Source organism: Alosa alosa, chromosome 5, assembly GCF_017589495.1.
Source record: "Alosa alosa isolate M-15738 ecotype Scorff River chromosome 5, AALO_Geno_1.1, whole genome shotgun sequence".
Classification (NCBI taxonomy): domain Eukaryota; kingdom Metazoa; phylum Chordata; class Actinopteri; order Clupeiformes; family Clupeidae; genus Alosa; species Alosa alosa.
Genome location: NC_063193.1, coordinates 11,875,654 through 11,891,413, shown reverse-complemented (window position 1 = coordinate 11,891,413; position 15,760 = coordinate 11,875,654). Strand labels below are relative to the sequence as shown.

The window sequence follows — 15,760 nt, the reverse complement described above, 5'->3', positions numbered from 1 at the left end:
CACAGGGCTAATCCCGAGGGTGCATGTATCACCGGCGGTGTCATCAAAGCCCCCGGTTGAATATGCCACGGGATTTGTTTCAAAGCTGTCATTTTCTCTTGTCTCTCTCTCCCTTTCACACTCCCGACCCTGAAAGCCTCCCCCACTCCGTACTGGTGGATTACAGCCTTATTGACTAAAATTACATACCGCAAACAATCGTGCCTTCAGTGAGGGATGGCGTGGGAAGGAACATGGAACAAACACCAGAGCATCCCCCTCTGCGAATATCAGGGAAGCAACAGGAGCCGCAATTGGCCTTTTGATGATAGCAGAGCAAGCGCACACTTCCTCCACGAGTTTGTTTTGGATTAGTTTTTGCGTCCGAAAATTAGATAATGTCTCAAAGTCAAACAAAAGGCTCTCGCCGAGAGATTGCTTTCAATCAAGCCAGGCAACATGGACTTCAAGACAGCCCCGTCTTATCTTCAGACAGTCCTGAAACAATGAGTCAAAGCCCTGTTCGAAGGCTTAAATAAAAAAAATGAAATGCTAATTACGTTTAGTGGCAGGGGATCAAAGGGCTTTTTAAAAAACAGTTTTGAATGTGTGTGATGCCACTACTGTGCAGCCACCCCCTCAAAACATCTAACACCGAAGAACATGGCTTTTATTTTGCACTTGCTCAATACATACAGATACGTGGCACCATGACACAACTGGTGGTTTATCACACACTTAGCTCTTCAGTCAACGGAACATAAAGGCAAGGCATTTCTTATACAGTACTGCATCAAGCTGTAGTCAATAAGGTGTAGTCCTACATTAGAATTCCAACTGTGTTCAATTCCCCGACTATCCATGCCTGACAGGGGTAATGTCTTTGGAATGTTGTTTATCTGTAGGGATGAAGTGCAGAATAAAGAAATGTGTGAGGCATGATAATGCCAGAATGAATGGAATGGGATAGCCATCAGCAACCCGGCGTTATAGTGCTCCCGTTTTGTGTCGCTGAATATGATACAATGCAGCTTTAGCTTCCTGCAGTTCCTACCAGTTGAAATGTTGCTATTCATAGCCACGCACAGCGTTTTTAACGCTGAGAGGAAACTAGAGGTGCATTTTTATGCCATTCCAAGCTTCTTGTTTTAGCTTTACCTGACCGTGACAAGCAGCAGATGGTCCTGATGGTTCGTACAGAGCCCCCCTGTAGAGCTCGGGCGTTTGTCAAGTGTTTCAGTGAAGCACCAGGAACTTTTTGTAAAATGTAAGTGTCAGTGTATAAATGGTGAACACAAGATCGCCACCCCCCCGACCCCCCCCCCCTTTTCTCTTCACACACACACGCACGCACGCACGCACACACACACACACACACACACACACACACACACACACACACACACATATAAACACATACACACACACAAATGAGAACGTTACCTAAACTGACAGTCTTCTGGGTCATTCAGGAGCTCCAGCAGCGGGGGCCATCCAGAGGCAATGTTTCACCACTGTGCTCACTATGCCCCCTGTTGGCAAACACTGGCACTGGGGTCTCTCGCCACAAGGACAGGGGCAGGAGGGGCCAGGGTGGGGTGGGGGTGCGGGCAGCGGTGGTGATGGTGTGTGTGTGTGTGTGTGTGTGGGGGGCAAGCATACAGACATGCTCCAGCAGTGGTGTGGTGTGGGAGTTTGGGAGTAAGATTAAGTACTCTCCATCATGTTGATTTGTGATGATGCACTGTCTGTGAGACACTCGTGATTAATGTGTGAGTGTGAGTTTGAGTGTGTGTGTTGTGTGTGGATAAATGTGTATACCTGTGTATATGTGTGTTTCTGTGTGTGTGTGTGTGCTGTTGAGTCTGCGTGCGTGTGTATGTGTGTTTTTAGCGGGGAGGGTCATGGAGAACTGTGTAGTGGGAAGTGTGCCGCAGTATGAGAGAGTCTCTGACTGTGGGCCGCAACAGGCCCGGGTCCGTACCGCATCTGGGTGAAAATCTCCTGCTATCTAGGGAAGTGGGCTGGGCTGCGGAGGTTTGCGTCGAGTAAGAGCAGCGCTGGGAGATTAATGAGGCTCGGCGCCAGGCTAGGTAATGAAAGCAGACGCAGCAAGAAAAATAGCGCCGCTGTAGTTCAAAAACACATCCTATTACGTGGCGTTCACACACCTCAGACAAGGTGTGTGTGTGTAGTGTAGGTGTGTGTGTGTGTGTGTGTGCGGGCGTGCAGGCATGTGTATGTCTGTATGTCTGTGTGCATTTGCGCGTGCATACACTTATTTCACATATGGGAGAGTGAAGCAGCCACGCGGCGATCTCATTACAGTGAATGCCACTTCGGGTGCTTCTTCCCTCATTTGTCCCTGCTGCGTGATGTCGTTTTGAAGAGAGGCTCTTTGAGCCGCTCCATGGCGCGCTGGAGAGACAGCAGGTTGAATTATTTTACTGTCAGAGTCTCTAATGAAGCGCTAAAGCTGCCGAGATATGCTGCTTAGGGAAAAACATCCCAAAATCGGAATATTGTTTGGATAACCACAGTTGTGTCATTAATTTGGCACTGTTGGTTTTCTACATTTGATTTTCACTTGAGTGTAAATTGTGATCGATCAATTTGAGACTCCAACAGTGTGGTGCTGGTGTTATTTTTAGCATTTCCCAGTTTAAGAATAACTTGCCTTTTTGTTTTTGTTATGTTTTTGCTTGTATATTTGTGGATGTGATATTGTTAGGTATGTGTGTGTGCGCGTGCGTGCATGTGTGTTTGTGTGTGTGTGTGTGTGTGTGTGTGTGTGCGAGTGTGCATTTGCATGTGCATATTGGATTGTGCAAGTGTGTATGCATAAGCCTGTCACAATCTCATGCTTGCCTTTGTATGTGTCTGTGTGTTTGTGTGTGTGTGTGTTCTGCATTGCAGGCTGGAGCTTCAGCATGGGCTCGGCCTACCAGTTCCACAGCTGGAGGGTGTTCGTGGTCGTGTGTGCTCTGCCCTGCGTCTGTGCCGTGGTAGCCCTCACCTTCATGCCCGAGAGCCCTCGCTTCTACCTCGAGGTAAAGACCAATACGTCACAGACACAGCACGCTAGCAGTCGAGGAATTGAGCAGGGGTGCACTGCATATGACTTCACTCGTGGCTGAGATAATGACGTTCTGCAATTGCTTTTATGATAATCACAACAACAATACTACTACTACTAGTAATAATAACAATAATGACAATGATAATAAAAATACTTGTTCAAGAAGATGAACTGACCAATGACTATAACTACGGTAAGTTTAATTTAGCCTTATATCCAGTCAAGCCCTCTATTGGGAATTAGAATTGTCCACCTTCAAAAAACTAGGATAAAACCTCCTCCATTTATTAGGAGATCATTACTGTAAATGCTTGCCAAAACAGTGCATAATGACTGGATTGTTATGTTTGAAATTATTCTGCATTTCATTCTGCCTCACTTGATTTAAATGTTAGAGCAGGAAAACGCTGCACGCAAGTGCTGTTGCTTGAGTGATGGGGGAGGCTAAACGTGAGTGAGCAGAGCTACCCTCCTTTGAAGAGTGTGACTCACACAGGCCGTCGTGACTACCTCCACTGACAGGCTGAAGTGGCAAAGTGGGTGGCTGTCACGCAGCTATGCTGATAGTGGTTAATCCCCTGTTAATTCCCTGTGGATTTCTCCTCTCTCTCTCTCTCTCTTTCTCTCTCTCTCTCTCTCTGTCTATCTCTCTCAGGTGGGGAAGCACGACGAGGCCTGGATGATCCTCAAACAGATCCACGACACCAATATGCGAGCGCGTGGACAACCCGAGAAAGTCTTCACTGTGAGTCTGCCTGGCGCGAGCACACACACACATACACACACACACACACACACACACACACACACACACACACACACAGAATTTCTAAGCGGTTTAGCGCGTCGTCATGTTTTAATATGCTGAAAATCGTAGATGATTGTCTGTCTCCCCCCACATTTATGTTGGATTTAAGAAATTTAAGAAAGTTTTGTGTCACTCACAAAAAAAGCATTGGCCCGAGCATCAAAGTTCATATATACAAAATCAGTTATATTGAAACAAAATTCACCAGTCTTCATATGATGTTAGCAGAGGTGGAAAAAGTACGAAAATATTGTACTCAAGTAAAAGTACCAATACTTTGATGAAATATTACTCAAGTACAAGTTAAAATACCGATCTGAAAATGTACTCAAGTAAAAGTAAAAAGTAGTTCATTGCAGTAGTTCATATTTCTGACCAGGGAGTCAGAAGGATAATCAATTCCAAGAGCCAAGGATCACTCAGAGAAAGCTCGAGAAAGACTTGAAGGCAGCCAATTCAATTAAATTCAATTAAACAGTTCTGGAAGTAACTAAAGATCAGGATTCACAAGAGGGACCCCTGGAATCTGTTTAGAACAATGGGCCAAAATCACACCTGATACTGCGACTAATAAGTTTTGTCATACAGGAAATGTCTTGAAGCTGTCATTACAAACAAAGGCTTTTCCACAAAGTATTGAAGAAATTTCAGTAGGCACGTTCAGTACTTTTTTCCTGTGTCATTCCACTTTATTACACATAACTCTTATGTTTGGATTTTTTATATGTGTGTTAATAAAATGTGTGGTGAAAATTTTGAATAGACTCACTGGAAGTGTAGGCTAATTACTGAAAAAAAAACATTTAAGCGTTCAATACTTATTTCCACCATATATTTATTTTACCTGAATATTTTAACTTCCAAATGAAATGCCAAAATGAATGTCAGATGAAATGTAAAGTTTGACTGACTGGATTTTGTATACAACATAGTGAAAACTGTCTAAGGTCACTCTCACTCTCCCTTGCTAAAGAGCTAAATGGTTTAGTCCGCCTGCACGATTCATAAGATAGTCTATCTTTTGTTTATTTAGTTGAGCATCGCTAGTAGGCCTAGTGGACCACTAATTGTTGTGCTGCTGGTGCAATGTCTTTCTCCAAGAAAGCCAAGTCAGGTTACCAAAAACAAAGGCCAAAACAGGAAAAAGAGAGATATTAAAATAAGGGGAAACAACTGCTAATAAACTTCTTTCCAAAGAAAGGTGAGCATAAACGTCAAAACACGAAATCCCATGGTGTTTGCTTGAATATCTCCGCAATCATTAGTGCTAAAACGAACTGAGACAATTGAAATAGTGGAAAATACATACACATGTACACATACATCTGATGCATCTCGTGATCCAGCTCTATCTCCATCACTTTCAGAAAGACTGCATGGCGCCAGGTTGATTCATGTCCTGTTGTAGGCTAGCCTACATGCTGATCATTATCACTAGGCTAGTGGTTTAGGGTGCGATTTTTTCTCTCTCCCTTTCCGTTAGTCTTAACTTTTTTTTTTTTACTAAAGTAACGGATGGGATTTTTGATGTAGCGAAGTACAATACTTCACTCAAAATGTAATCAAGTAAAATTTTAAATACCGATGTTGTACTACTTAAAAAATACAAAATACACTGAAAAACTACTCAATACAGTAACGTGAGTAAATGTATTTCGTTACTTTCCACCTCTGGATGTTAGCAATTTAAAAATTTTAAGATCGTATACTTAAACAGTGTTGATCATCTGAAATACAAGAACAAAAAGAAGAAACATATCCTTCATAATGTTTAGTCTAGTAATTGTTTTGAGTTGGCTACAGTTTGGTGGTGTCCCTCTCGAACATATGTTTTAAAAAGCATTATTTGTTTTATCTGTGTTGCAGGTTAATAGGATCAAAATCCCTAAACAGTTAGATGAGTTTGTGGAGATGGAGTCTGAATCCGCAAATGCTGTTTCTAAAGCCATCTTCAGAATGAAGACTGAACTTTATGGGGTAAGTGCCATTTGTCCATTATTATGACCGCCGCGCAGCGAAGCGGCGGTCATATAGGTTTAGTCAGATTTTTTTTTTTTTTTTTTTTTTTTTTTTTTTTTTTTCGCATGTCCAAATTTCCGTCAATGATTCCCGGGACACTGAAAGACCGGGGTAGACAAAACTTGGTGGGCATGTAACCCCATATGGATAGCATGGAACCATCGTTTTTCGTTTTGATCTGTAGCCCCCACGCTGGACTGCACCCCCCGAAAGGAGGGTAGGGCAGACACAGTTTTCTGTGAATATCTCGAGAACCGTAAGGTTTAGGAGGACCATTATTTTTTTGTATGTTGATCTCAAGGGGCCATGTCAACGCATTCCATAACCACTCATTTCATGTATAGCGCCACCTAGTTAAACACAAAAAGTAAAAATGAGGTGGTGTAATTGAAGGTATCTGTGACCTAACATAGTCAAAACTGCACGAAATTGGAAGTGTAGGATCATTATGACACCCTCTGTATGCACGCCAAGTTTTGTGGAATTCCGTTCATGGGGGGCCACACAATAAATTAATTTATGTTACTATACACCAACTGGCCTGTAGGTGGCCGGAGACAGTTTTCTGTGAATATCTCGAGAACCGTAGGGCCTAGGAGGTCCACCTTTTTTTGTATGTTGGTCTTAAGGGGCATGTCAACCCATCCCATTACCACTTATTTCATGTATAGCGCCACCTAGTTAAAATTAAAAGCATAAAATTAGGTGTTTTCATCTCAATATCTCTGGCTGACAAGGTCAAAACTGCACAAAATTAAAAGTGTAGGATCATTATGACACCCTCTGAATGCATGCCAAGTTTTGTGTACTTTCGTTCATGGGGGGCCTTACAATAAAATAATTTATGTGTACATTTAGTGGCGTACACCAACAAGGATTCGGGACACTGAAAGACCGGGTACACAAAACTTGGTGAGCATGTACCCCATATGGATAGCATGGAACCGTCATTTTTCGTTTTCATCTGCAGCCCCCGCTGGACTGGACCCCCGAAAGGAGGGTAGGGCAGACACAGTTCTCTGTGAATCTTTATGGTATGTTGGTCTCAAGGGCCCACATAAACCTGGCTCATAATCACTCATTTGTGATTTGCCCCCGGTAAAAAATGAAAATCAGTAGGATTAAAAGAAAGCCAAAATAAATATTCATCATCATCATCATGGCTGCATTTTCAGTATTGGCGAGAAGTAGTCGTTTGTCCACTAGATGGCGATCGTTGCAGTGAGGCGTAATTTTGTTGGAAGTTAAAAGGGGTTGGAAAAACAATGGGCGCTTCATACAAGGACTGTAATTTACCGCCCAGCGAACATCTAATAAGGATAGGGCGATGTTCACATGAAGTGTAATTCCCATTTCTTCTTGAAGCCGAAATAAATCTGAGGATGTTTATCGGACATGCTTGGTTTTTACTGCAGGTACGTTAATCTTGTAATATCAATAAGGACCTAGGTAATGTTACCGTTAGCGTTGGTTGAGGAGGCATTTGATTTATTGCATTTGTAGAAAACTATAAATGCGGTTATACCAAGCAAATGTATAGCAGCACTGTTTGTATCTTTCGACTGTCATTTATTGCACGTGCTACAAAATCATTCTGTGCAATGGAAGATTTACCAACGTTACACTGGTCTGATGCAGTTTTGCCTATACATGCGTGAGACTGAGACGCCTGTTTATTTTGTTTTAAGTGCGTGCAGGGTGTGAGAGGGGAATCGATGTGCTTTGATTCCAGCTTGGTAGTTGTAGTCTGTGAAATTAAAAAGCACGTGTGTGTGAAGTATCCAAACAATGACACCTTCATTTCATTATGGCTGTTTTAGCAAAACACCTTAAGCTACTGTGTAGTAGGTCCCATTTAGAAGTGGCTACTTCATTTTACGCTTTCCTTGACTCATGGAGCTGCGTGAATGTTATTACAACTTTTCGCCCGCGATATGACAGTTTAAGTCCGCTTGATACTGTAAGGCGAAGCCATTGGTTTCAAAGGAGATTTTATTTGTGTAAGCCAGGATAGCCTATTGACAATTTATGTTGTCAATAGGCCTACCTTATAATCCTACCTGTAGCTTAGGGAAGCTAACAACTTTCTATTAGGATCTAGTTTGTTAGTTACCGTTTTGTCATAACTCCCTGATGCATTTTTGCATTTAGAATAGCCAGAGCGCGTATATCTCAATCGAACATTAAACAATATCGGGTGCCTATGGACTAGGCTGGGTGAACCCAGCCTGATCTGCCCGCTATTTATTTTTGATTTCTTAAAAGATTGAGCTTGGTCTGATGAAAGCCAGACTAGCCATGGACCTCAGTTAAACAATGCAAGGGAACATGAATCAGCCTATATTTGCACTAACAATAACGGACAAAAGCTCTTCAACTTTGGCCCGTTAAAATGTGTATGAACAGTCTAGCGACGCATTTCATCAAGGCCCATTTGGACATGTCAGTTATTTGCACCACTGGTTAGATGTAAAACAGCACTTCGTTTCAGACTAGGCTACTGTTACTTAATTTGTGCATTAACAATAACGTTTCAGACTACTGTTACTTAATTTGTGCATTGACAATAAAGTATTACATGAACTAAAGATGACTAAAATCTTATGTAGAAGAAGAAACATTCACAAAAAATCCATCCATCCAAAAATGACCTTTGTTTTTGATAGCTGTTGAAAACGGCATGGAACTGACAGAGATGTTTTTGTTTAAAAATACATAAAAATAAATAAATAAATAACATTATGCTGATACCTTTTGCTTTTCCCAAATACAATGTAGCCTACAGGTGTAAGTGACCTTTCATCAATCCAGTTGCAATGGATGAACTGTGATGAACTGCCCTACTTGTGATTGTTTAGAGATTTTAAAGGTTTTATAACAATTCTACATCTTCTTTGGCTATTCTACAATCTATTCACCTTTTCAGCACCAGTAGGGTACTTTCTGTGCAGCCGCTTACACACACACTCAGGCATGCCAAACAAGCATACACAAAAGTTTCAAGAGTGGGGATGGAGTAAAATATGGAGACAAATTGAAGTGTGATTTATTTTCGCGGAACGGATGTACAGGACTGAGCGGCGGTCATATTTTGTACCGCTATGCGGTACATCTAGTTTCACACACATTAAGCACAAATAAAACATCAATGCAAACATCCACAAGAATCTATTATTAGAACTCAAATGATGAGAAGGCTAAATGTGTAGATGTTGGCATAACAAAACTGCCGCTTGTGCTTAGTGATAGTACTTTATATGCCCAGGCTTTGTCATGCATATTTGATTAAGGAAATGTTGTTTGTTGCAGATCTGGGTGAACTTCCAGAAGTGTTTCAACTATCCAGTGAAAGATAACACAGTGAAACTGGCCATTGTCTGGTTTACCTTGTCTTTTGGGTAAGGAGGCCATTTTCTACTTCTGTACAGTCATTACATACACGATGACTGTTTAAGTGTGATATTTTATGCAGAAATCAGAAGTATTTAGACATTATTCAAGGTCTAGTGCCATCAGACATTGATCTGTGCATATTGATTGAGTACCTTTCTATACATAGGGTTTGTAAAGTCTTTCAACTCACTCTAAAATTGACTGAGACTGAGGCAGGCATCTTCAATGATTTTGATTTTTTTTTCTCCAGATAGATCAACATCAGCCACTAGAAATAGACTTAAAAAATGGCACATTCCTCTCATTGATTTACACACAGAGAAAGAAAAAATGCTACTCAGTTTTGTATCATAGAATATACCCTTCATATTTATGTAAATCTATGAATTAATTTCTATGCATATGATCCTGTGTCACCAGGTACTACGGTTTGTCTGTCTGGTTCCCTGATGTCATCAAGCATCTGCAGGCGGACGATTATGCATCCAAAGTGAAGATCCACACCAACGAGCACATTGAGGATTTCACCTTTAACTTCACTCTGGAGAACCAGATTCACTCCAACGGCTTATTTGTTCGTGACAGGTACAGCTAAAAGGCTTCTGTAAATCGCTACTGGCCTCATGGCTTGTGTAGCTATAGACACAAAATGCATTAGTTAGAAATTGTGCTGTGCTGCTTTCCTGAAGACTCATGTATTTTTATAGTCAAGTTGAATCATGAATAGAATACAGTAGTTTAACAATCACTCAAAATATCTCTTCCATGTTACCTTTGCAGTTTTGTGAATATGAAGATGAGGTCTGTCACATTCATTGACTCCACGTTTCGTGATTGCCACTTTGAGGACATTTCTTCTGTGGGCTCCTTCTTCCGAAACTGTACATTTATTGGAACTTTCTTCTACAATACAGGTGAGTTTGACACAGTGAAGTGTCAGTGATAGTCTGTTTTACCTTTCAGAATTTTTACCTTCAAAATTACCTGAGATGACTAGAGTGTCTGACACCTGTTTGGGCAGCTATTTTGCTGATGTTGTCATTTTCAATTGTACACAGGACAGGATTATAAATCTCTTGTGTGTGTAGTTGGGGGCTTCCCACTGTGGCTAATCCTCTGAGTGTCTTTTAATAATCATACCACAACAACATCAACATCAATCAGAACTGTTATGTCATCTAAATTATTTGTAACAGTCAAAAATGGTTTATGGTTAAAAATCCACTGAAGCACATTGTCAATGATGATGACGATGATGATGATGACAGTTGATTCATTTTAGGTGTGCTGCCAGCTTCATACAGCTCTTTAGCCTCAGACTGAAACAAGAATGCCCTGCAAGGCTTAGACCAAGATGATAAATAAGATGCAGTCCCCAGAGAATAATATACTAATATTAGTTTTACAGTAATAAACAGTAATATATTATGATGCAGCTCCCTAAGTAGGCTCCCTAATTAGCTGCATCATTCCTACTGTAGGTGTAGGATGTAGGTTGGACCAGGCTATACAGTGGGAGGCAAGAAGTTCTGATTAGTATTCATAAGGATATTCATAGATGATTTTCAATATTTGTCTCATTACTTTAAATGCAGACTGTGACTCCAATACCTCTGGTTTAGTTCCTGGTGTTATTAGGATATTAATTCTGAGCATTATCCTTCGCGTAGATGGCTGGTCATTTACTGAGGTAATTTTATGCTAGCACGAGAAGTACAGAGCTGAGAAAGTCTAGCATAGAGCATTAATGTCTGGCGTTAGAGAGAAGTTATTATAAATTATGAGCTTTTAAAGGCAAAATTGCCATTCTTTAATTGCATGTGTGTGGTGTTTGTCTTTTTGCAGACATTGATGACTCCAAGCTCATCGGGGGAACGGAGGTTATCAACAGCACATTCATTCACAACAAGACAGGCTGTCAAATGACATTTGACGATGACTACAGCGCCTACTGGGTTTACTTTGTCAACTTCCTGGGCACCCTTGCTGTGTTGCCAGGCAACATAGTATCTGCTCTTCTCATGGATAAAATAGGGCGCTTGTCTATGTTAGGTATGAATATTGTTTTGCCTGCCTACAGTAGACTTGAAAATCTGAAAATAAGAATTTCTCTAAATATCTGTTTCTCTAAATTTCATGTTTTCACATGCCAATGTGATATAGCCAATCTTTATTAACTGTTTCATTACTGGGGGATATATAGGACATAGGAGTTTTGATCATATTTTTTTATTACATGTAAATTGCAATATTTACACAATGTTGTTGCTGTTTGTGTTGTTCTTACAGGTTTCTCCATGGTCCTGTCTGGGATCAGCTGCTTCTTCCTGTGGTTTGGCACCAGTGAATCCATGATGATCGGCATGCTCTGCCTTTACAACGGCCTGAGCATATCTGCCTGGAACTCACTGGATGTGGTCACCGTAGAACTCTACCCCACAGACAGGAGGTACGGTATGCTAGTGGGCTAGTAGACACTCCTTCATGGTGTAGTCTTGTCTTTCCGTAGTTCATTTGTCTGAGTCTTTATGTAATTTCCTCTTCTGTGTGGGTGGTGCAGTTCGCTCTATACTGCTGGTAATACAGGTGCACACGCACCCACTCAGGCAGATAAACAAATAAATGACTGTGTTTATTGTGTTGGGATGTTGTGATTACATTAGGCCTGTGTTTTACAGTCTATCTCTCTCTCACACACACACATACAAACGCACAGACGCGCACGCACACACAAACGCTCGCGCACACACACACACACACGCACATTTTCTTTACCAAATCAATCCATTTGACCTTTTTGCCCGGTTTTATTGCTTCTTTGTTTCACATCTGAATTCCTTAATCTTGTATTTTCAGGTATCTGATATCTAAGAAATTAAAATATAACTTATGTCTGTCCATCTCCATCCCCCCTTCCTCTCTCTCTCTCTCTCTCTCTCTCCCTTTTCCCATCTCTCCCTCTCCCTCTTTTCAGATGCACTGGCTTCGGTTTCTGTAACGCCCTGTGCAAATTGGCGGCGGTGATGGGGAACCTGATCTTCGGCTCTCTAGTGGGCATCACCAAGGCCATCCCCATCCTGCTAGCGTCCTCCGTTCTGGTGGGCGGGGGACTGGTGGGCCTTCGGCTGCCCGACACGAGGAACAACGTGCTCATGTAACCCCCCCAGTCCTTAAAAAACGAAACACCACACCGGGAGAGGTGTGGCACCGGGCAAAAGGCTTAACCCAGCTAACTTATGCAGACTACCCACATCCACTGTGTGTCATACCTCATGTCTTCCTCTACTGTTAAAATTGGTCGGATACATCTCCCAGATGTTTATATTGAAGGGGAGTCATATTAAGTATACATTCATGACAGTTTTACATAATACTCAACAGTAATGTGTACCCAACAGGGCAGCTGGCATTCTCCATTACCCTATAGCCACACACATGCTATTATATATGATAGCATCATAAAAATAGCTTGGCTGAGAATCAATCTAGTCTGACAAAGCCTACAGTTTACTCATAAAACTTTCTCCTCCTGATTATGTAACCCTGTGTCTAAAGTGTGTGTCGGGCTCCTGATATAGCCGTAGTGGGCAGTGAGTGTCCGCGGCTCTGAATGGGGTGAGTAATGATGTGGCGGCCGCTCCTGGTGGTGCTGCCCGTGTAAAAACAAGCGGTAATGAGCACCTGGAGCCTGCCGCGTGTGGGTCGGTACTGGGCCTCGGCCAGCCCTGCAGAGGTGAACAGATGAGGACGGAGAGGGAGGAGGAGAGAGAGATGTGGAGAGGGGGAGGGGGGTTGTGCATGGAGCTGCTGTGACACAGCTGGCAGAACAGGGTTGGGGTGGGGTGAGGAAGGGCTGTGCCAATCATGATTTTACATGCCACTTAAACTTCTCACCTGCCGTGCTGTTAGTGTTCTACGTAAACATGTATTATGTTCAATGTGATTGACGTTTGTGGTTTTTTGTTTTCTTCAGTTGAGAGAATGAAGAGGTTATGGAAAATGAGCTGCTCTGTGTTGTCAAAAGAACTGTAATTTGTGCTTCTCCTAATTAATTCTATGTTTGTTAATTTCATGTTATGATATGGTTGTTCAGATTGAAAATGGATTTATTTCTGGATGCAGTTGCAAAGTCTCTCAACTGGTTTTCATGTCAGGGGCAACTATTTCACACCATTGCGAACTAGTGTACTGTACTTAGTTAAAAAATTAGAAACAAAACAATGGTTTGATGTGGGTCTATAAAGGTTTGCATAAATGCATTAGTGGAATCTGCATTGGTAGTGTTGAGAAAGCCTTTTGCCCAGGTGTCCTCTTTATGAATAAAAAGGCCATATGAGGTAATTGTGGGTGTTGTCATAATATATGTACATATCAAATGTAGCGCTAAGCTAAAAATGTATACTTTGTTGGCAGCCACATTTCTAAGCAAAAGAGAAACATGCCCAGCTCTTTATTTTTGCTAACAAATGTACTGGCTACGTGTTCTGGATTTGTGTTGGACTGTTTGTGTTGTATGCAGGCTCTGTGGCAACCTGGTTTTGTTTTTGTTTTTGTCGCTTCTATGCCTGTTTGAAATGATTCGTTGAGGCAGTGACTGTACATACTCACGTCATGCTGCTTCCTCTGTGAAACACTGAATGGCCTTTACAAAAATCGTGCAAACGTGCCTCTCCTTGTCAGAGTGATCTCAACCATACGTTAAGAGAGGAGGTCACCTGGGCAGTTTCCCCCGAGGTCGAGGTCGCAGGACCCGCGCGATGAAGGGGGGAACGCTTAGGGTCCTGCTCCAGTCACCTTCCATTACCATTGTGAACATAAAGACGTCTTTGTGCTTGTAGTATTTCCTACACCATACGTAACACTATGCAAAAGCCTCATGCAAAAGTCCAGAGTTCTATCTAGTGTTTAAGTGAATATCTTTTCTGTTGTGGTCCCTCAAGAGAAGTGGAAGAATGATTCCATCAGCAATAATTAAGTGTTATGAATTGAAAACATTATATTTATTGAGACTAATTGAATATGGAGATGGAGTGCGTTCTGTGGACCCTTAGTGGCATGTGACAGTGGCACATTGTGCAATTCCAGATGCTAAATATACATTGAGACCAACTCTGTGTAGAGTACTGCTTTTGTTAAGCTTCAGGAGTAGAATCACCTGCATCCTACATTGCTGAAACTCTAAGAAGAGCTCTAGTAACAGTGGAAGCAGGACAGGGATGAGATGGATGGGGGTAGATGGAAGGGGGGTTGGGAGATCTGCTGTGAGAGGCTGGGGTCTTCCACCCCCAGCAGATGGCAGTGTGTGTCTGGAGCAGAAGGGAGGGAGGAGAGGGGAGGCCTGCGGGGGCTCCCCAGCAGTGCGACAACAAGCGGCCATGAAGGTTTCCAAGTAGTATGCGCTTCATTAGGCTCTTCAGCAGCTTGAGGTGTGTGTGTGTGTGTGTGTGAGAGAGAGTGTGTGTTTGTGTGAGAGAGAGACTTTTGCACAGTGTGACAATATGGTAGGGTGTAACGATGTAAAGCATGAGATAAAATTCACTCTCTAGTCTTTCTGCAGTGTTCTGGGCATAATACACAAACAGTGGCACATCAGTGTCGCAGACTGCAGGCAATAGGCTGCACATTTTAACCTTTCGCTGATAAATGGATATTTATTTCACATATTTTAGTATATGATTATTTAGTAGTGTGATGTTTAAATGTATTATTTATGTAATATTTATATTTGTTTATTTATTTAATTGTGTTCTTAATTCTGTTCAGACAAGACAGTTAAAGAAAGATTGTCATTGCCAATGCCAGTGTCAATTCTAAACATAGTCCTTTCAACATCTCATACTGTTGCGATTAATTGTATAAATTCTTGAATGCGGTGTAAAGTACAGTACAGTAAAGATCCGGGCAATTGACTGCAATAAGAAACCCATTATCAATTTGTTTGTTCCTTTATAAATAAATGTAATAATTTGACTGTCCCTTTTCCAGGGATTTTTTGCAGTTAGCAATACAGCTGTCTTACCCATAGAGGGCAATGGCACACCACTTCTGTTGTTCAAAAACCTTGTGGATGTAGAAGAGTTCTGTTCGTAATGTCATTTACATTAAAAGACAATCCAGAACACACTGATACTAGACCATTAGCAGTTACAAAACTTGCCTTTAATCATGCTAAAACTGTTTCTGTGTATTCTATGTTTTATTGTTTTTTTTAACCATTTGACAAAAATAGTCTAAGAAGTAGATAACATTTGAACAATTCCAATTATAAAGAGCTCAAGTGATATTTTCCTATGGACTGTATTTCACAGAAAATACTGGTCATTTTTTCAGATCTGTTTAGATTGCTTGGTAAAAGAGAATGTTAAAGCTTTTTCTTGAGCTCTGTCAACAGTGATGTTAATAATGAACAGATACAAAGAGGGAAGTCTGATATCACAGTCTGATCTTAAACTGACTGATATGAACCACGGTCATTTTTGGTG

The 15,760-nt window shown here is 41.6% G+C and overlaps 1 protein-coding gene across 4 annotated transcripts in view; it reads left to right on the top strand.

The window, feature by feature from the left end:
- sv2ca (synaptic vesicle glycoprotein 2Ca) overlaps positions 1-13,048 on the top strand; it is a 40,572-nt gene extending 27,524 nt beyond the window's left edge. For all 4 annotated transcript variants that reach the window (XM_048243732.1, XM_048243734.1, XM_048243731.1 and 1 more), the window contains 9 exons: positions 2,896-3,029; positions 3,714-3,803; positions 5,733-5,843; positions 9,195-9,283; positions 9,699-9,863; positions 10,059-10,192; positions 11,124-11,330; positions 11,568-11,727; positions 12,253-13,048. In XM_048243732.1, coding sequence (XP_048099689.1) covers positions 2,896-3,029; positions 3,714-3,803; positions 5,733-5,843; positions 9,195-9,283; positions 9,699-9,863; positions 10,059-10,192; positions 11,124-11,330; positions 11,568-11,727; positions 12,253-12,436 — 1,274 coding nt within the window. In that variant the 3' untranslated portion in view covers positions 12,437-13,048. The remainder of the gene's footprint in view (positions 1-2,895; positions 3,030-3,713; positions 3,804-5,732; positions 5,844-9,194; positions 9,284-9,698; positions 9,864-10,058; positions 10,193-11,123; positions 11,331-11,567; positions 11,728-12,252) is intronic.
- The last annotated feature ends 2,712 nt before the right edge of the window (positions 13,049-15,760 follow it).